General features: G+C 43.7%; 9 protein-coding genes across 9 annotated transcripts; 4 read left to right on the top strand and 5 right to left on the bottom strand.

The window, feature by feature from the left end:
* Positions 1–217: 217 nt before the first annotated feature.
* Positions 218–2,154, bottom strand: SAMD00019534_077510 (hypothetical protein; the record flags this gene model as incomplete). Its single annotated transcript, XM_012896791.1, has 3 exons — positions 218–938; positions 1,012–1,288; positions 1,350–2,154. The coding sequence occupies 3 exons, from the start codon at positions 2,152–2,154 to the stop codon at positions 218–220; spliced, it is 1,803 nt and encodes a 600-aa protein (XP_012752245.1).
* Positions 2,155–2,743: 589 nt separating this feature from the next.
* On the top strand, positions 2,744–4,330 carry SAMD00019534_077520 (hypothetical protein; the record flags this gene model as incomplete). The annotated part of the gene is made up of 1 exon (XM_012896792.1): positions 2,744–4,330. A coding segment is annotated over one exon (1,587 nt), but the record flags the coding sequence as incomplete, so codon positions are not given.
* Positions 4,331–4,436: 106 nt separating this feature from the next.
* SAMD00019534_077530 (hypothetical protein) lies at positions 4,437–6,989 on the bottom strand (the record flags this gene model as incomplete). Its single annotated transcript, XM_012896793.1, has 4 exons — positions 4,437–4,658; positions 4,723–4,911; positions 4,989–6,169; positions 6,239–6,989. The coding sequence occupies 4 exons, from the start codon at positions 6,987–6,989 to the stop codon at positions 4,437–4,439; spliced, it is 2,343 nt and encodes a 780-aa protein (XP_012752247.1).
* Positions 6,958–7,875, bottom strand: SAMD00019534_077540 (hypothetical protein; the record flags this gene model as incomplete). Its single annotated transcript, XM_012896794.1, has 1 exon — positions 6,958–7,875. The coding sequence occupies one exon, from the start codon at positions 7,873–7,875 to the stop codon at positions 6,958–6,960; it is 918 nt and encodes a 305-aa protein (XP_012752248.1).
* A 1,042-nt stretch (positions 7,876–8,917) lies between these two features.
* On the top strand, positions 8,918–10,434 carry SAMD00019534_077550 (hypothetical protein; the record flags this gene model as incomplete). Its single annotated transcript, XM_012896795.1, has 2 exons — positions 8,918–8,943; positions 9,036–10,434. 2 exons carry the CDS (start codon positions 8,918–8,920, stop codon positions 10,432–10,434), a joined length of 1,425 nt encoding a protein of 474 aa, XP_012752249.1.
* Positions 10,435–10,615: 181 nt separating this feature from the next.
* Positions 10,616–11,807, bottom strand: SAMD00019534_077560 (hypothetical protein; the record flags this gene model as incomplete). The annotated part of the gene is made up of 6 exons (XM_012896796.1): positions 10,616–10,725; positions 10,796–10,844; positions 10,917–11,139; positions 11,202–11,293; positions 11,362–11,490; positions 11,553–11,807. The coding sequence occupies 6 exons, from the start codon at positions 11,805–11,807 to the stop codon at positions 10,616–10,618; spliced, it is 858 nt and encodes a 285-aa protein (XP_012752250.1).
* Positions 11,808–12,293: 486 nt separating this feature from the next.
* SAMD00019534_077570 (hypothetical protein) lies at positions 12,294–12,663 on the bottom strand (the record flags this gene model as incomplete). The annotated part of the gene is made up of 3 exons (XM_012896797.1): positions 12,294–12,421; positions 12,508–12,577; positions 12,655–12,663. 3 exons carry the CDS (start codon positions 12,661–12,663, stop codon positions 12,294–12,296), a joined length of 207 nt encoding a protein of 68 aa, XP_012752251.1.
* Positions 12,664–13,835: 1,172 nt separating this feature from the next.
* SAMD00019534_077580 (hypothetical protein) lies at positions 13,836–15,186 on the top strand (the record flags this gene model as incomplete). The annotated part of the gene is made up of 5 exons (XM_012896798.1): positions 13,836–13,949; positions 14,049–14,326; positions 14,409–14,703; positions 14,789–15,035; positions 15,119–15,186. 5 exons carry the CDS (start codon positions 13,836–13,838, stop codon positions 15,184–15,186), a joined length of 1,002 nt encoding a protein of 333 aa, XP_012752252.1.
* Positions 15,187–16,062: 876 nt separating this feature from the next.
* SAMD00019534_077590 (hypothetical protein) lies at positions 16,063–19,783 on the top strand (the record flags this gene model as incomplete). The annotated part of the gene is made up of 4 exons (XM_012896799.1): positions 16,063–16,924; positions 16,991–19,237; positions 19,309–19,414; positions 19,486–19,783. The coding sequence occupies 4 exons, from the start codon at positions 16,063–16,065 to the stop codon at positions 19,781–19,783; spliced, it is 3,513 nt and encodes a 1,170-aa protein (XP_012752253.1).
* Between the last annotated feature and the right edge of the window lie 798 nt (positions 19,784–20,581).

The raw sequence follows: 20,581 nt of genomic DNA on the forward strand, positions 1-20,581 counted from the left end.
AAGAGTACATCAAGGTTATTAAGTGATGGGTAAGGGTATGGTAAGGGTAGGGTAGTGACCTTGGACCCACCCTAACACTTCCAGGTGTTGCTCAATCAACTCTCTGATGGGTAGTTTGAGCGGGGAGGGTGTTGCAATGTTGTATTGTATTACTATATATCTATCCATCCAGTTTGATGGTTGTTGACTCTATTACTACTACTACTACTACAAAGCACTACTTCATCTCCTTGATTGGTACAGACTCCAACCATAGACCGTGTAGAGTATCGTACAGATTCTTGGTGACGCTGACCTTGTAGGGTGTTGGGTTGCTTGGTCTAAGATGGTCTTCCCGGATCTTGCCCAACTCTGACAAACAGTAGGTACGTATGTCGGACAGACTTGGAAGTGGCTCACAAACGACACCTTGGTCAAACACCTTCTTGTGAAGATTGACGACGGAGGATGGTGTGACAAGCACTCTCTTCTGCTCCTCGAATGGATGCAAGCACATCACTCTCTTGCCAGCCTCTGGGATCTCATCTTGCACGTGTGCCGCTGAACCATTGTCCTTGTCACCGTTGGTGTGGTGTGGCTGGATCACCAAGAGGTCGACCAGAGGATGGCCAGCCTCTCCAAAGATGCGGTAGGCAAGCTTTCTGCCTGGCAGTGTCACCTTGCTCGACTCTTGTGAGAGCTTAATACGTGGCTGTCCATTGATCTCCACGAGCTTGTACACACAACCAAGTGCTGGCTGTGCCTGGCATGTGACCAGATTGGTTCCAATGGCAAACACATCAATCTCATGTCCTTGACGATTGAGTGCATTGATTGTCGCCTCATTCAGATCATTACTGGCCACAATCTGCAACTTGTCAAAGTAATCAATGCCATACTTTTGTCCAACCTTCTTGAACATCTTTCTGCTCTCTTTTGACAAGTATGACAAGTCTCCACTGTTTTTATAAGCGGGCAATTGTCAGTTACTAATCATTCAATCATCATTATCGATTGGGTCCAACAACATACCTGTCAAGTCTAATACCAACACCTTGGTAACCAATCTCATGAAGTGCCAACGAGACACAGAGGAAGTTGGGTACACCAGAGTTGAGTGTGTCATAAGTGTCGACAAGGGCAAGGAATCCCTTGGGGAATGTTCTGGCATATGCCAAGAAGGCGTACAACTCTGAAAGTACTGTTGTCTTGAATTCGAGCTCATCTCTGTACTTCAGTGCCAGCTTTAGAAGGTCATGAGTCTTTCCATTCGGATCGAGGACAGTTGACTCTGGGAGGTCATCAATCGCTAAGAATATGTTGAGTGTTAGTGAGCGAGCTAGCGAGCGGGTGTCAAAGCATCGACTTACAATGATAAGATGTGACAAAGCTATGTGCATGTGTACCACGAACGGGAACACCAAAGAAGCAATGAGCAAGGACGTTGCTGGTACCATCAGCACCACCAAGGTAGGCATAACGTGATGCTGACATGGCTCCATCTGGACCTTGAGCTCTGCGCAGACCAAACTCTAGCATGATCTTGTCCTTGCCACAGGCGAGTCTGTGACGGGCAGCATTGGTTGCGATCAAACTTGCAAAGTTGACCAGACAGAGCAGGGTAGTCTCGAGCAGTTGGCAGATGGCCAGTGGACCCTCGACACGAATCAGAGGGATGCGAGGGAACACGATTGAGCCCTCCTGGATGGCGTAGAGCGACACCTTTGATGCGTCCAGCTTGGAGAGGTACTCGAGGAAGCCCTCGTCACAATCGGGCAAGATCGATCGCACATGCTCAATCTCGGATTGAGTAAAGTGGAAGTCGGACACGAAGCGAATCACCTCCTCCAGACCGGCAAACACGGTGAACTCGCCACCAAACGGGTTCTTGCGGAAGTAGAGATCAAAGACGGCAGGGTTGTCGTGACGGTGATTGCGCCACAAACTGTAGGCCATCGTTATCTGATACATGTCTGTGAGCAAAGGTGTGACGAAGCCATTCAATGGCTTCAGACTGCCCTGCTTCTCCTCGTCCTGATAGACATAGTTGACTGTTGTAGCGCGCTTTAACTCTCTTGACTTTACATGACTATGTGAGCCTGCCAAGTCTGCATTACTAAGTTTTCTCTTTAGTGATGTAACTGGTGTTGTTGTCGTTGGCGTGTTGCTTGACATCTTATTATTATCTCTTTATATGTATATTATGTTTAAGTTCAATGTAATAATAATAATAATTATGTCTGTCAGAAGTCAAAAGATCATCGAGAGAATTAATATCTTCTTCGAAGAAGTGTGTGTTTTCGAGTTTGTTCACCCTGAAGATGCGATCATCAGGTGTGGTGTCACTTTTAATTTATTGGATTGATTTATTAATTTAATATTGATGGTATAGTTCCAACAATCTTGGTTCATCAGGTGATTGTTCACTTGTTTTTTATTGATCAAAACGAAAGAGATAATAATAACCTCTCAATTTGATTATATTAATATTAATTACAAATTATTTGATGATCGGGGATCGCAATAATGTTGTAAGTGGGTGGTGGGGTGATGGAAGGAGGGTGGTTTGAGCATTGGCTCATCAACAATAGTGTGAATGAGTTGATAGTGAATGAGCAGTGATAGACAGGACACTGTAGGGAGATAGAGTGAAGAAAGAAAAGAGATAGAGATAGAGTGAATAGTAGAGTAGTAGTAGTAGTCACTAATGTTAATGCTAACAACATAAAAATATCATATCACAATCACTTTATTAAACTAAAACATGGACAACAACTACAATAGAATAGTCATAGGAAGAATTAATAATAATCAATTGAGTATACCAGATAACTTATTACGTTTTATATTAAGTTTCTTAAAGGATACTGTTAGACATCATGAGACAACATGGAATCCATTGGCTGCAACATCTTTAGTCTCTACATATTGGATGACACGTATTGCCCCAAGATCAATCAACTCTCTCTCACTACTGGAGTATAATCTACAGTTCCTACACCAGTTCCCAGAGTCAGTGTGTCGCATGATAACCGGTGGCAGCACGACACAACAACAATACAACAACCGACAACATCTGAATAATATAAGACATATGTTCAATCTGAACAAGTTGACCATCACCTTTGACCCCGTCAACTCGGCACTGACTCGCATGTCTCGACAGAGCTTCGTGAACATGGTCCGCGAGATAGACATCAACAACGTCTGGTGTCTTTCAATCACCTCCATCACACTGGTCAACATCTCGGGCGGTGACCAGCTACGCTTCTTGCCTCTACTCGTCAATCTAGAACGCCTTCGAATCTATCTCATAAACTACAATCGCATCGCCATCAACTGGAACCACATGGTCAAGAACAATCCGTCGCTACAACACATCTCTATCAAGTCGTCGTCCAAGACCATCCAGCTGATGGACAGCATCGACATCTCGTCCATCCCCGAGAGGATCAGCTCCTTCTCATTGTCGGCCAGCATGATCGGCGTCAAGAACAAGATTGTCAGCAGTATGCGCAACAATCTCAATCTGCGCAAGCTCTACCTGGACAGCATCGTCATCAACTACCAAGGCCTGGCGCTACTACTACCCACGCTGGTCAACCTCGAGGATCTCGCCTTGATACATATCTACAATCCGGCCAAATGGATGCACATCAATCGTCACGTGCTCAGTGGTCTGACCCATCTTCGTCGTCTATCAATCGATCATATCATACCAGAGCCAGGCATGACCATACCACCTCAAAACTACAACATACTCTATGAGGAGCTGATCCTTTTATCCAGTCAATTGGAGCGTTTAAAGTTAAAGAATCTAGAGCTGGACCTAACGCAATTCCTGCCAATCCTCAGCTCAATGACGAAGCTGCAGCGTCTCTCCATCGATGACACGAGCGATGAGATGGCCATGGTGCTGGATGCTCTCTGGCAACCTTCAAGCCTCAACAAACTATCGATCAACTCTAGTCGTACGCTACTTCCAGCGATCGGCACACTAATTGAAAGGACCAAGACGATCAATCACCTGTCCATATCAAACTTGGCACCAGATGACAGTGAATCACTTGTGCCCAGTCTCTTGATGAACAGGTCGCTGGCAGAGCTGTGTGCCGATCATCTCATGGACCAACAGGATCGTCTACCATTCGTCGTGCACAACAAGTCTAAATTCCAGGCCAAACAACAGTCCAAGCATCATCACTATGAGAACACTCTGTTGCAGAGGATGTTCTACATACTTCAGAAGCATCAAGTACCTGCCAACGATGACGATGTTGACCCCATCATCCCGCCAATCACTGGCGTCTCTACTACCATACCAACCCCAATACAAGGTGGACACAGCTTCTGATACAAGTATGAGGTGCAACAGTGATATTAAATGCATCACTGCTTCATATATATATGTATTGTACAATCAAAAAGGGATCGTGTCTTACAATCTCTCTCTTCTCTTATGATGATGTTGATGATGATGTTGTCGTAGTTGGGATAGGGATAGGTACGTTTGCTGCTTCTTGTCCTTGCTTTAGCTCGTAGAATAGGACATAGGCCTCTGGCGATCTAACTGATGACTCACTGATTGAATAATATGAGGAGTCACTGACCATAAACCATCGGTCTCTATACTTTACGCTGGCAGTGTAATGTCCTCCACCCATTCCACCCATGTGATTCTATAGTCGTAGCGAGATTGGTTAGTATCCATTGACAATCATTCAACCAGACATGATAACATACGGAGACGGCGTAGAGTTGATAGATTGGAGGTATACCGGCTTTGTTCAACACCCATCTTGACAGGTCCAGATTGTCCAGTGGGAAGTCTATGTATGCGTTGATCTTTTCATGTCTCTGATTGTACTGGAAACGCTTCAGATGTATGATCAGGAATCTTGGTGTCTTCCAGATCTCAAGTTTCTTTGTTCCCTGTGATTGATTAAGTGATTGATTGATTGAGTGAGTGATGGAGTGAATGGTACCTTGGATTGATTGAGTGGACTTACTTCATTGTGTTGCTTGCAACCTGGACAGAACCAGGTATCGTTGGGACCTAGCTTCTCGTTCTTGGTGAACAGACTGAGACAGTCGTTGAGGTTGATCTCTCCTCGGCGTTGTGTCTTGAGTGCCACAGTTTGATCCTGCTTGACCAGGTGATGATTGTCCAATGATTCACTGTCCTCAAAGAAGGGCAATGCCTCTGGTCTCCAATCGATGATAATATTGTTGCATCCTTCACTCCAGAACTTGGGCTTGGTGAACACCTCCTTGAGTGGCGCGCCATCACACGTTATAACGCATCCTGTGCAGCCATTGGTACATCGATCACAGACATTACCATATCCATTGGCGGTCTTCAATACAAATGGATACATATATTCATTCTCAGACTCATCGTCTGTGATTGAGCTATTATCATCGTCCGTTGCCAACTGACTAACATCTGGATTGGAGAAGTTCTCTGGTGTGCTAACAGGGCTGTCCTTGTTATCTTGGTGACCACCGTTTGTTTGTTTGTTGGCTGCAGTAGTTGTTGTCGTCGCAGATGTTGATGTTGGTGCTGCTGTGGTGGTTGAGGAGTGCGCTGACACCAGGCTCTCCTTGGATGAGCGATGGACGGCTGAGCGCCATCCTTTCTTAACTCGATGTCCAACTCGCTCCCAAACCATACGATAGATGTCCTTGCAGGTGACTTGGGAGAACTTGCACAGTATGACGAATGGGATGAGCATCAGGTCCTTGTGTCTGCGATGCACGATATGTAGACGTGACACCTCTTCACCCGATCCTGGCGGCAGCTCGTAGGCAATGAGTGTCTCGCGCTCCTTGATAAATGAGAGCAACTTCTGATCGCTCAAGAAGGTGTAGATCCTGTTGTTGAAAATCTCTGCCAGTGCGATGCAGGTGGATGGGATGCCCGTCAGCATGGACAGCTCAATTCTCAGTGTCTGGACATAATCGCGTCTGTTCAGTTTGATACAATATCTTATTGGTGCCATTGCATTGTTTAGACTATAGACGCCCTGTGCATCAGGTCCAATTGGTCCAACTGGCTTACACCTATACAGCAATATCTCAAACAGTCTATCGTTGGATATAGGTATTGGCAATGTAACAAACATGAATGGATCGAATGTAATGCTGACCTTTGAGCACTTGCTACACACCAACGTACTCTTATATTGTCCTATGTTTGAATGGCGGGCGGAGTTAGTACCGGTGAGAGGCACATGCTCATGCTTTCAATCATACATACCTTGGAACAGATCAACTACAACTGATTGATTCCTCCTGAGATGATTGTCCCAGTATTCGGATGCCACGATGGAGTCCTCCCTTGGCTCCTTGGGGTCCTCCTTCTCCTCGATGTATGGCTTCTTGAGCACTCTGTTCATGTCCTCGTGCAGTCCATCGAGCAGGAATGAGATGAGCTCGTGAGAGTCCTGTTGTGAGTAGCCACTGAACTGTGGCGCATATCGACCAATGATCCACTTGAGGTTCTTGGGTGCAATACATGATGAGCCCGACCACATGTCACGCATCAACTTGCCGTAGATCTCGGCAATCTGGCCCTTCATGCCCAGTGGATTGACCTTGTTGATGTCACTCACGTAGCGGCCAGAGAGGAAGAACTCGGTGAATGGCATTGTGTGTGACAGACACTGCAAGGCAGAGTTCATAAAGCATGTGTTGCCAAGGTTGGTCAGACCGCACACACCTCTATGCTTGGCCAACTGTTGTGAGGGGTCGGCGACATAGGTGGCGGAGGCGGGCGCGGAGGATGAGGCAGCCGCACCAACACCCGAGGGATGGGCTTGCGCCGCATCCTTCTTTGGCGCCAACTTGCCCTTGAGCTTGCTAAAGAATCCACTTCGATGCTCATCACTGCTGGCGTGGAATGAGATGACGTTCAGACGATCAAACTTTAGGTCTTCCAAACTGATCGTATTCTTCTTCAACTCTTTCAACTTGACATTACGATGCTTGCCAATCGTATGTCTGTACATCACCAGCTTGCTTGAATCCGCACGTTCCCTTGCAGCATAAACTCTCTAATGTACTCAGTGGGGACCTTCGACTCCTCTGAATGATAAAGTCATAATGTTGACTCTTTGGCTGTGTCTGTTGTGCTTGTGGCTGTACCTGTGTCTGTGGCTGTGGTTGTGATGGACTGCTTTCAGTTCCATTTAGTGTAGCATGGCCATTCGATTGACCATTGACATTGTGATGATGACCATTGGTGGATTGTGCTGGAGTGGGGACGGACTGAGGTGGCGGAGCGATCAGGTTGTGATTGTATCTATGCACGTATTGCAACATGATGATCACTGGATGTACCTCTACCACTCGCTCATTCTTAATGCCAACCTCTATAACCGACCTCTTGATCTCTGGACCGCCACCATACAGTCGATGCAGATGTTGCCAAGCAGCTTCTGGTATGATCTCGTAGTCATCTCGTTCGCGAACTGTCACTGACAGTATTGGCAGTGTCTCTGAATCGTCACGCTCGATCAACGACCTGTTGTTGATAGGCTCTGGCGGAGGTATATCAAAGAATGAGTTGTCCGTGGCCATGGATGCTGTGGTGGCGCTGTGTCCATTGACTGGTGCCGCTGGGATGGCGCCAGCAGAGTGATGGCCATCCTCCAAACCAACATAGTTCCTCCACGTTGCCATCCACTGAGCAGATATTAGGAACATGGATTGGCCTGTGACCAGCTTGTCAGCTGACCGCATCGCATCCAGTACCTGTCTCTTCTGATCCTGTCTACTCTCATTGATCTTGATCATCTTTATTCTCTCACTATCATCTCCACACTCTTTAATACCGCTACTATGATGTTGTTGTTGTTGAAGTTGTTGGTGATGTTGATGCTCTGTCTCTAACATCTTATTATCTCTATATCTCTATATCTCTCTCTTTGTCTGTCTGTCTGACTGACTTCCTTTGCTAGTTACACCAACTACTCCTTGTTTCTGTGTTCGGTTGTTATTGGTTGTAATAGTCGTTGTCTATATAAGTATGAATATGAAGATGTCAATATGTATCTCTATCTATCTATCTATCTCTATGTTTATCTCTATTCTCAAACAAACATTAACAACAACAATAACAAAGATGATTAATTCAATGGATTGCAATGTTGTTGTTGTAGTTAGCCCATCCATCCATCCAACTCATCATCGACAACCTTCAACATCACATGCTATTGGTCTTGCAAGCAAGCAATCAAGCATGTCTCACTCCACAACAACAACAACAACAACAATGTTGTTGTAATGATGAGATTCAACTAGTTAACTTCTCAATACACATAATGTGAAGTGTGTGTCTGTCTATCTGTGGTTGTGTGTTGTCTGTGCATGATCAGAGAGAGTATATGGTGTGAACACTGTTGTTTGTTCACTCACTCTTTCACTCTATTTGATTGGATTGTGATTGATTGATTGATTTGATTGATTGATTGGCAACTAGTGTCTATTTGTGGTCCACCGTGATCATATCTCAATTAACCTACATTTGACCTATTCTTTGTAATTGTGTGTGTGTGTATGTATGTATATATGTATGTTGTTTAGAAGTATTATATTAACATAACATGACCTGAAACTCTAAATGAATAATAATATCACCATATTGAAACAATGTTGAACCATTTTCAATGAAGTTAGACCTCACAAGACCGTGAAGCTTTAATTAAAAAGTCAAACATTGTCAACAAAAACCTGGATCAGGGAAGAATGTTCCCAAACAGCAGCAGTTTTTTTTGCTGTCATTCTAAGGTTGGTCCAAAGATATAGAGACATAGAGACAGAGAGACAGAGAAGGGACAAAGAGAGATGGAACCATGCAGCGATGATTTGATGGAAGTGGAAGATGGTCTTAAGATGTGTACTTTACACAAGAATGAGCAACAGAGTATTATATGTTATGAATGTCACGAGCTCATATGTCATGTATGTTTGGCCAGTGAACTGCACAACAAACATCACTTTGAACACTTGGATGATTTAAAGACACAATTCACCAATTCCAATAACAACAAGAGGACAAAGAGGATTGATGCCAGACTCGACTCACTCTGGGACACATTGCAAAGCCTGGCATTCTCCTACGAGACCCATCTTACCTCGCAAAGATCTGTCGCTAATCAGTACAGAGAGTTGCATGAGTTCCTAATGAGGGACGAGAGTCTTCTCATGAAGACGATCAATGAGAGTCTAGAAAAGACCAAGACATCAATCAACAACATCATCGATGAGATTGCCACGATCAATGCACGAACAACTCACGATCTAAAAGACTACATTGTTGTCAATGGAGATGAAGATGATCAAGTTGATGGCAGAGTTGGAAAGTTGGTGCAAACGATTCAATCATCAAAGTCAATCGATCAATTCATTGGCAAGTCGTTCAAGGAATGCGACGATATCCCCATGTGGGGTGATGGTCAGTTGATGGACTTTGTAAGAAGGGTATCACAGTCCACCCAGGCCATACACAATGTCATTGAGCCAATATGGGTCCAGTTTGATTCATACCATTTGGAGAGCGGTATTATGGAGCTCTTTAATAAGTCTACCATCATTGAAGCTCCCAAACAAAAGACTGAACATGGCTTCAGGAACCACATCTTCTCATACTGGAATGACTCTTGCTCGATGCTCTCATTGGACACTGGTGAGTGGACTGTCTTTGATGATAAGTGCACACCAAGAAAGCGCATATTCAGATCGGTTGTATATGCCCGAGACAGTGTCTATGTGTTTGGCGGGGAAGGAACACCAAACACATACTCTCGCTTCTCACTCATCGATCAAAAGTGGCACAATGACCTGGAGATCATCGGTGTCGATGGTGGAGAAAGCATATCAACATGCTACGATGGTGACAAGCACATCTACTTGGTCGGTGGATTCCACAACAACATGCTATTGGACCGAGTTGATTGTTTCAACATTGACACGCAGCAGTTCACGTCATTTGGAAAAATGAAGAATGCGACCCGATCATCACACACATTCATCCATGGCAAACTGCTGTTTGTCGTTGGTGGCTATGTTGATATTGAATGCACAACCTCACTTGCCAACGTCTGGTCATTCAACCTGGAAACCAAGAAACGTGCCCTCTTCCTCAAGACTAATTTCAAACCGGAAGAAGTCCTCCAGACTTGCTACGATGGAATGCACCATGCTTTCATTATTGGCGATGAGACCTCCCTATTGGTCGAGCTATGCAACGAAAGGAAGACCAATGAGATCTGCTTGAACATCACCGATCCAAACTTGACATTAATCAATACCAAAACCCATGGATTGGTGATAGTGGATGGAGCTGGACACAACACCAGATACAAAGTATTGAAAGATAAATGGGTATCGCTCAAAGACAACGACCCTGTGGAGGATAGGCATTCCTTTGGGACATGTTATATCTATCATTGATGAATTAATTGGTTGATTAATTAATTGATTGATGAATCAAGAAAACTCTAATAATAAATAATAATAACGACTAAATAACGACATATATATAATATGTGTTATAATTAATTACAATGAGGTTTGATGTGATACATGACATGATCCATTTGTTGGATAGATGGGTGGGCCATTGTATCTCTCTCTATGAGCCTGCCTTTGTCTTGACCCAGTCGACATATTCATCCAACAATACTGGCCATGCTCCATTCTCATCATAGTTTGATGCATCAGGTGCTATTGTCTTTACAAACTCTGGAGTATATGGATGGATGTAAGTCACATGACATCCAACTACATGATTGTTGATTGAATAACTACTTACCGAATATTGATAACCATTGATCCATGTTTATACCTCTATAACTCTTTTGCTATAATATATTTGAATGATTGAACGACAAGTTAGTACCATTCATTCGTTAAAAGGGGATCAGGACACTTACATGATTGGTCAGATAGTCAATCAATTGTGTGGCCTGCTCATACTTTGGACATAATACCAGTGATATCATATCACAAGCATTGGCCAACTCCAATATCTTATTGTTCTCACTCTCCTTGGAAAACAGGAATGCAAACCTGTATATCTCTTTAAAGTTATTGGCATCATCCAAGTCCTTCCTCAAGCTTGGTAGATGTGATTGAAGTTTAGCCAATGAGTCGATCCTAATTAATTTGAGTGAGTTAGCTTTGTCCACACCATCATCCATCATCAATCATGATCATACCCTAGTTCAGAGAGTCCTGTTACAAACTCTTGTTTGGTGAAGTATCCCATGCTTTTGGCTTTCAAATGCCATGCAAGTACCAACATTACAATCTAATAATGTGATCATTGAGATGTTAGAACAAATTTGAATCAAGTCCATAATCCATAAGGATACATACATCCTCTGGCTCTACACCTAGATCGGAGCATAACTGCACCACTCCATCTGGTCCGATCGAGTCAGTACCTTGTTCTCTATACTTCTCAAAGAATTCCTCCAGTCTTTTGGTCTTGTCCCCCGGTGTATCCTACATAGAAACGAGTGAGAATCATGTTGCCAATACCCGGGTCAAAGGGTATGTATACATACCTTATGTGTTGTAGTATCTACCGTTGTTGCATTATTGTTTGTAACTGATCGTGCTCTACTACTACCGCCGGATGTTGAAGATGGTCCGCCACCAGTTGCTGTCAACGTTGTTGTATGTGGCGTTACAGACGCAGGAACAGGAAAGTCAATCTCACGATCTATCTCACTCTTATTCTTTGATTTGGAATGTTTATTCTTCTTTGGTCTTTTATCAAGGTCCTTATCCTTATTCTTTTTTGATGAACTGTTACCCATTACTACTACTACTAATACTACTTTACAACTATGTTACTTATATTATATCTATTTGTCTTTGTACACTATACTATACTATACTATATACACATAATTTAGATTGAATTGGAATTGGAATGATTGATGATTGAATGAATGAATGCCACTGTATGACTCGGTGACACTCACACGGTGGTCTCGCGTCCAACATAACAACAACCAGAGTATTTTTGGAATTGCCCCCACTGTTGTTCGATCTTGAATCACCACCAGCCCACTCCGATGATGCTTGGTGCTGTGGATGAATGAATGAATCCAAACAACAACAACAACACTAGTCCTACAACAACTTGCAAACAGAAAAAGGATAGATAATCATTACTTTATTGATTGACAGTTGATGTGATAATACGTGTGATGATAAAGAACATCCATCTATCCAATCAATTAATCAATGAATCAATGAATCAACCAATATTTAGAAGAGGAAAGAGAGAAAGAAGAAGTTTATGCTACAATGGATGACTTCTTGCCAGTCTTTTGAATGTTGGTCAAGAGCTCCTCAGCTGTCAACTTTGTGCTGTCACACTTGACGATCTTCTTCTCGAGATCAATCTGAATGTTTGAAACTCCATCTATAATCATAGGAATGAATGATGTCAGTGTCATTGATATCAATGTTGTATCCTGTTTGTTTGATCAAGTGTTCACTTCTTCTTACCCAACTTTGAGAGGATGGCATTAACAGCCTTTGAGCAACCTCCGCAGGTCATATCAACATTGAATGTATGCTAAAGTAAAGACATGAAGAGTCGGGTTTTGTTTGGTCAATAACTCAAGCAATCATTACAATCAAGTAACTACATACGCTAGTCATTGTTTAGTGGATTGTTGTTGTTTAATATTATAATATATATAGGGATACAGGAGAGTATTATTAATGAAAGTGAAGTGAACTGTTGTTTGTTGTTGGTTTGATAGTTCACCAAGTTGATCGAAAACCAAACCCACACAGATTCCCACGTCAATCTACAACAACATCACATCAACGACGACAACAACAACAATCAACTACAAACACATGTCAGTCAGTCAATTACATTATCTGTACACATCATGATGATTGAATGAATAGTGGATGACATTGATTGATGTGTATGTTCACAACTTGTAAACAGACAGAGTGCCATTGGCAAATTAAAAACAAAGAAGTCTCTTCTTCTTCAACAAGGTTGGTCGTCGATACTGTCCATCCATCCATCCATCCAATCATCAAACCATCTCATCCGTTTGATGAGACTAACGTTCAAACAAATCGATAGATAGATAGATAGGATCTCAAAGGATGTAGGGGAGTGTCTCCGCGATGCCGGGCCAATCAATGAGACGATCAGGGTGTCTTTGCCTCCCTATCCTATTACATCAATCAAAAAAAAAAAAGAATAAAAAATCTAACTTATCGTTTGAGTGAAAAAGGACCAAACCCGCAATACTACACTGAGTGGAATCATCACTACAACATTAATAATAGCTTTGTCCTTCTTCCTCCTACATACTAGTACATTCATTCATTCATTTACTGTTAACAACAGATACCTACAGTCAATCAATCAGTCAGTCAGTCAATCAATCAGTGATTTGTTAATCATTATTATAACAATCACACACACACAAGATAGAGAGATAGAAACTGTTCACACGACAGCCCAACAACACACCTCAAACGACCCCCTTGTTCATTTCTTCTTCTTCATTCAACTTCAGAAGAGTGATAACGAGTATTATTATTATTATTAATAATAATTATTATTAGTGTGTGTTTGTACAACAACATAAGAAAGAGATAAAGAGAGTGAAAGCGTGAAGATAGATAGATATAGAGTGCGTACGAAGGTCAACCAACGCAACAACAACAACATCAGATAATACAAGCATTTTTCAGTAACAACAGTAGTAACAAGTAAACAGACGCAATAGGAACACTTGTCATTATCATATATTTATTTATAAACATATATATAACATAATAATAATAATATATAGCACACGATGAATATATTCTTTAATAAGAAGCAAAAGACTCCAGCTGAGCTGGTCAAGTCAATCAAGGAATGTCTATCATCGATCGAGAAGTCTGGTCCCAACTCAAAGTCATCTGAGAAGGTAATACAATAACAGCAACAGCAGGACATGTGATTGATTGATTGATTGAATGATGAACATTGTTTGATTGACCCAAAATACAACATTATTATGATGTAGGCATTGGAGGAACTTTCAAAGAGTATGCAGGACATCAAGAAGGTGCTGTATGGCGATGGCGAGCATGAGCCCAACGCTGAGCAATCAGCCGCTCTCTGCAATGAGATCTGCTCAAGCGATGTTATAGCACAATTGATCAACAATCTTGGCAAGCTCGAGTTTGAGGCCAAGAAGGACTTTGCTCAGATATTCAATCATCTGCTAAGAATGAAGAGTCCACGTTCAACCGTAGAGTACATTGCCAAGAATGCTGACATATTGAACTCTTTGGTCAAGGGGTATGTTCTCGCGAGCATTCAATCATCTCAATCAATCATCTCAATCAATCATCTCATCATCTAACTCAATTGACATACATAGATATGAACAACAAGACATTGCACTTAACTGTGGAACAATGCTTAGAGAGTGCATTAAGCAGGAGATGTTGGCAAAGGAACTTCTTTATTCACAGAACTTCTGGGAGTTCTTTAACTTTGTCGAGATGTCCAACTTTGATGTGGCATCAGATACGTTTGCAACATTCAAAGAGTTGTTGACCAAGCACAAGACACTGAGTGCCGAGTTTCTGGAAAGGAACTACGACCAAGTCTTTGAACGATACACAGTCCTTCTCAACTCACAGAACTATGTAACAAGAAGACAATCAATCAAGGTACGTACCTTCATTCATCATGATTCACTATTGATCGATCACATCACTCACTCATACATACATCATATGTTCAATCAATATATAGTTATTAGGTGAACTGTTATTGGACCGTTCAAACTTTAATATAATGACCAAATATATAAGTTCAGCAGCCAACCTGAAACTGATGATGAACCTGCTAAGAGATAAGAGCAGAAGTATTCAGTATGAGGCATTCCATGTGTTCAAGGTGTTTGTCGCCAATCCAAACAAGACCAAGCCAATCCTAGACATCCTGTCCAAGAACAAGGAGAAGCTGATAGTATTTTTAACGCAATTCCATACTGACAAGGGTAAGTTCATCTCTGTAGCCTCGATCAATCATTCAATCAAAACATGTACTGACAAGACGACTATGACCACGCACTCACAACAGAGGAGGATCAATTCAATGATGAGAAGGCATTCTTGTTGAAGCAGATCCAAGCAATTCCAACTGATTAGATTATATTTGATACAAACACCAACATCATCCATCATCACAACCATCATCGAATCACCATTCATCCATCCAATCCAGCAACAGCGGCCTCCCTCCAAATCATTTATCCAATTCGCATTTCAAATATGATTGTTTGAATGATCGTAATCATTCATTCATTCATTCATTCTCAAGTCTATACTGCTCCAACAACAAACATACAATCAAACAATCAAACAAACAAACAACCATTAACCAATGTTTTATTAATCACAGCATCACAACAAAGTGACCATTCTTCTTCTATTCTTCTATCCATACATACCACAACTTTACAATAAAATAGGTATACAACAATAGCACCATTCATTGACAACAACAATCATACCATCTTTATCTTTGCCAATTACCAAAGTGAGTGCCTAACAATACAATGACAAGGGTCACGACCTTTCCATTTCTGATGGAGGCTCTCTCTCACGCACAGTTGATTTTTTTGGAGATTTTTGTTTGAGTGTGCGTGATGGCCTTGATAATGTGTGTTGGCGTCAGTTTGATTCGATTGTGTTACTTATGTGGGAGGGTTCGCAGCGAGAGGCAGTGTTGCGTGGCTTGGACTATCCAAACTTGCGATTGTGTCAATCAATTAATCAGTCCTGTCAGGGTAGTCATTCAGTCACACATACTTATACATACACACACACACACACACACACACACCATACCATAATCAGCATTGTAGCACCATTATATATACATACATACTCACTTGTTATTACCTTTATTATTTAATTATTAATATTGTTATAGCATATTGATAAACAGATAAATAGTTAAACAGTTAAACAGATAATATTAGTACAAGTAGTAGTAGGACTGGGATTTAGAATGACACTGAGATGAAAAAAGTATCATCGATCAATAGTTTCTTTAAGAGAATCAATCAATCTAGTTCGTCGTTGCCAGTGGGTGGCGTGTCGCCTGGCAGCGGAAACACTGCACCATTGTCAAGCTCGACACAGGTCACTGGCGTGGAGTACGACCCCGAGGACAGCTTCTTCAGCACGACACCACTTAGCACGCCATCCTCATCGCACAGCTCACTGCCAACGGTAGGCGGAACAGTCGTCGATCAACACAATGTGGATGGCGCGGCATCCTCCTCGTCTGCCGCACAGCCACACCAATCACAGCAGACGATGGCCGTGTTTGCTGAGCAGATCTTAGCCGCCACAAACAACCTGGCCATCGATAACTATATATTCAGTCCGCGCACATCGCCCGCTGGTTCGCTGCGCGACGACGACGCTCCCAATGACTGCGCGGCGGACGAGGCAGAGCCACACGCACCACCCGAGGTGATCAAAAGTGCTTTGATCATCTCGACAGAGACCGTGGCACCCAATCACAAGCAACCGTACACGGCCTACAAGATCCAGGTCGAGACCAATCGCACAATGTACAACGTGTTGCGTCGCTACTCTGAGTTTCTCGAGTTTGACCTGAAGCTGCACGCTGCCTACCCGCTGAGTCGTCTGCCATTCCCGCCCAAGAAGACCTTTGGCAAGATGAACAATGAGTTTATCGAGCAGCGCAAGGACCATCTCCAGCAGTTCATGACGGCACTCTTCACCCATGCCACACTCGTTAATCTCCCCAACGACCCCCTCGTCGTAGCCTTCTTTGCTCGCAGCTCAACAGACATGCGTCATGACACTGTATCACCAATGCGAAACAATGGTCTCACAGCTGACGACCTTAGTATGTACTTATGTTGATTGTTAGATTGATTTATTGATCGACACTAACACTGCTCCACCTCATTAGTCGTCAAGTACATTATATCAACACTGCCATTCTGGTCGGACAACTTGGACTATCGCTCATTGTTGTCATTGACAGAGACTTGCAACTATTTGATGAACACCGTGTCGCATTATAGTGATCTTTGGCGACGTCACTACTGGCGACAGTATAACGCACTGCACTTTGGTGTGTCGAGAGCGTGCTCTTGCTCAGCGGACCTTGGCGGCAACGTCGTGCCACCTCGTGATCGTAGCAACAACAATTCACGCCGCGACAATAGTCTGTCGGGCTCACAATCTGGTTCGCCCAGCCCATTCAACCACATCAACCATGCGTTCAACTCGCTCAACAGCTCGTTCAACAACATCAACAACCCATTCACGAGTATCATCAAGCGCAACCATCAGAAGCAGAGGTCATTGGATCACTCATCGTCATCACTCAACAACAGCGGCTCAGGCATCCCCAACAACAACAACAACCACAACATGTTGAACCAGTCATCGAGCAGCCTCAAGACATCGCCACACTTGGGCAACTCCCCAGCTAACAGTTCATCATCGCTCAACACCGACACTGTGGAGTACTCAAGACAACTGTTTCTTCAGATGCTCTCGGTGCATCATTATATACGCACGTCAGCCGACTCCCATCGCCTGTCCGACTGCGACTGCATGGCGCCCAAGTTCAAGGGAACGATCATTGGCATGCCCAACATCACCTCTTCATTCCTCCAATCATTCCACACCGAGTTCAAGGGTGCCAACAACCAGCAACCACACCAGAACAAGTTCCAATCGCTCACATCCTCAGCCGACCTTGACCAAAACCAACAACAACTACAGCAGCAACAACAATCCAATGGACTGCAGGTGTCTGGCGAGCGTCCACCTCTGAGTATGAGTGCTTCGAGCGATCCTATCCACCTGTCCTCCTCCGTCTCGTCGACATCAGAGAGTGTGGACATTGACTCGGCCAGCAACTCAGTTCCACCAGCCAACTCAGCGCACACAACATCAACCACCACGTTCAAAGTGTCGCACATTGTGTACAATGGCCGTCTGCTGTGCGTCAGCACACAGGACTCGACCAACCTGTCCAAGGAGGAGCGCAAGTACAATCTGTCACTGTCACACTTTGTCGTGTTGGTCTTCTCGCTGATTGATGAGGCCTCGTTCGAAGCCATTGGTGAATGGTACGAGGAGGTCAAGCAGATGTGTCCCGAGTCACCCATCATACTTGTCGGTCTGCAACGTGACCTGCGCGAGAAGGTGTCCGAGTCCAAGCCAACAGTCTCCTATCAACAGGGCTTCCAACTGAGCCAGAGGATACCCAACTGCGTCGGATACTTTGAGTCACCCAGCGCTAGTGATGGTGTCGGAGGATGGCGTCTCTCTTTGCTCTCCGAGTTGGCATCACATCTCGTCAATCACTTCCGTCATGTGTTTGTCCAAAATGGCCACAACAACAACCACAGCAGCAGCAACAATAAGAAGAACATACAGACTATCAAAACTAGCTTCCTCTCAAAGATATTCCCCAAGTATCCCGAGGAGGTGCTGTTCAAGACGCTGAACAACAATGATGGCGATGTGGAGAAGTGTCTGGAGCTGCTTGCACAGGACTATGGCAGCTTTCTCGAGTCCTCTGAGGACAGGTCTCGCAAGTCCATGCAGATCAGACGTCAGAGCATTGACAAGAGCGTTGGAAGTGTCGTCAGCTCGTGGGTGTCACCGCCCACCAGCTGGAGCGAGAGTCCCAGCTCGCCACTGCGCCAGTCGGTCAAGATCTCCGAGAGCCAGATCAACTCTCTGGTAGAGAAGCTCAAGAAGAACTGCGACCAGTTTAGCAGAGGATTCCTACGCAAGAAGAACCAGTCGCAGGATCAGCAGGCCGAGATTGTATTGTCATTCCTCAGGGAGATGGGCACACAGTTGAAGTCCAGCCAAGTGTTCAGTCCACACGTACAGAACGGCGAAGCCGACGAGGACCTGACCAGTCTTCCACTGTCCGAGATTGAGAACCATCTCTACACCACAATCTACAAGGCAGTGTTTGCCACTAGCGAGTCCCTGGAGAAGGATGAGTTGCTGACCGATCGCATGAACAAACTTGTGTTTGTCGAGCCACAACACCTAGAGATCAATGAGATGCACTGGAACAAAGACCTTTGGACCGCTGCCGAGAGGGAGCTGTTGAATCTCAACGAACTGTCCTCGCCCTCACAGAAGTTGGAATGTATTCTTAACTGTTGTAAAATAATATTGTGTAAGTATACCTTGTGGCCGGCACCCTCATCCGTCTGGCATAGACACTAATCATTACTTCAACCTTTACAGTCCTGTTGTCCAACTCTGAGAGTCCTGGAGGTGCAGACGATTTCCTTCCACACTTGATCTATGTTGTCATCCATTCCAAGGTGCCTAACCTCTTCTCCAACTTTGAGTAACTATCAATCAACTCCCATTCATTCAGTCAATCAATCAACTCTAACATGTTACCTCTTTCCTTAACAGGTTCACATCCAAGTTCTGTAACACAGAGTTGTTGAAGATGGAGCGATATTACTATTTCACAACGTTTGGCATTGCAGTCACATTCATAGAGAACATTGATGTCAAGCATCTAAAGATTGATCCAGACGAGTTCAATGCTTATATGAGTGGCAAGAAGAAGTACGTACGCAGGGATACATTGTCTAGCGATGATGCAGTTAGAGCCAAGATCATGCAAAGTATTGGTGATGGTCTGGAACAGAACACATCGTCTTCCCCAGCGTCTACCGCCACAGCACCATCATCACCAAGCAGATGAACTGGATGAAGTTAAACACAACAATAGTAATAGTAGTATAGTAGTTATGAGCGTAATAGCAACAAACAACAACAATAACCCAATCAACCAATCAACCAGCAGCATCACTACATTGGCAGTACTCATCAGCACCAAGCAATGTATTGCTATCAAACAACAAGCGACATAGAGTTCGTTTGGATATGTTGGCAAGGTGTATGATGTAATGTACTATCATCATCACCTTGCACCACAATGTTTGTTCATTTGCCAATGAAGGACCCAACTATCCTTGGGATATTTATTCATTCTTCAAATCCATTCTTTTGATAATTCCGGTTGGTGATTATTGACAAATGGATTCAGCTTGAGACTTGGTCCATAACTTGATGTCCTTGTAGAAGGAGATCGCGGCCAATGGCTGTAGTCATCCATAATGGAGAGGTCATCAGGCCAGTGAAGGTGCAGAGTGGTCGCCAAGCGTCTCGCGAATTGGTGACAGTTGGTAATTGTTCCCCATTGTCGATTATTGTTACAGGGCTCTTTGATGAAGTTGGAGAAGACCGCAACTGTGTGTTCAGTGAACTCAATGAAGTCAAACTCGGTGGTTGCCCTGCCTAGAGGAACAGACTTGAACAGAAGGGGAGATGGGGGGTCCTTATTGTAGCGACAGTAATCGTAGACAACTTCCTGGGATTCCTCCGGCTTCCTGTACACCAAGTGCATTAAAAGTCCAACAGGATTGGCAATGTTGGTAGTCTCACCGTACTAGTCCAATACAAGGGAATAGTGGCCAAGGTGGTCAGAAGATTCCAGTGG

This window comes from Acytostelium subglobosum, assembly GCF_000787575.1.
Source record: "Acytostelium subglobosum LB1 DNA, scaffold: scaffold16, whole genome shotgun sequence".
NCBI classification, from domain to species: Eukaryota; Evosea; class Eumycetozoa; order Acytosteliales; family Acytosteliaceae; genus Acytostelium; species Acytostelium subglobosum.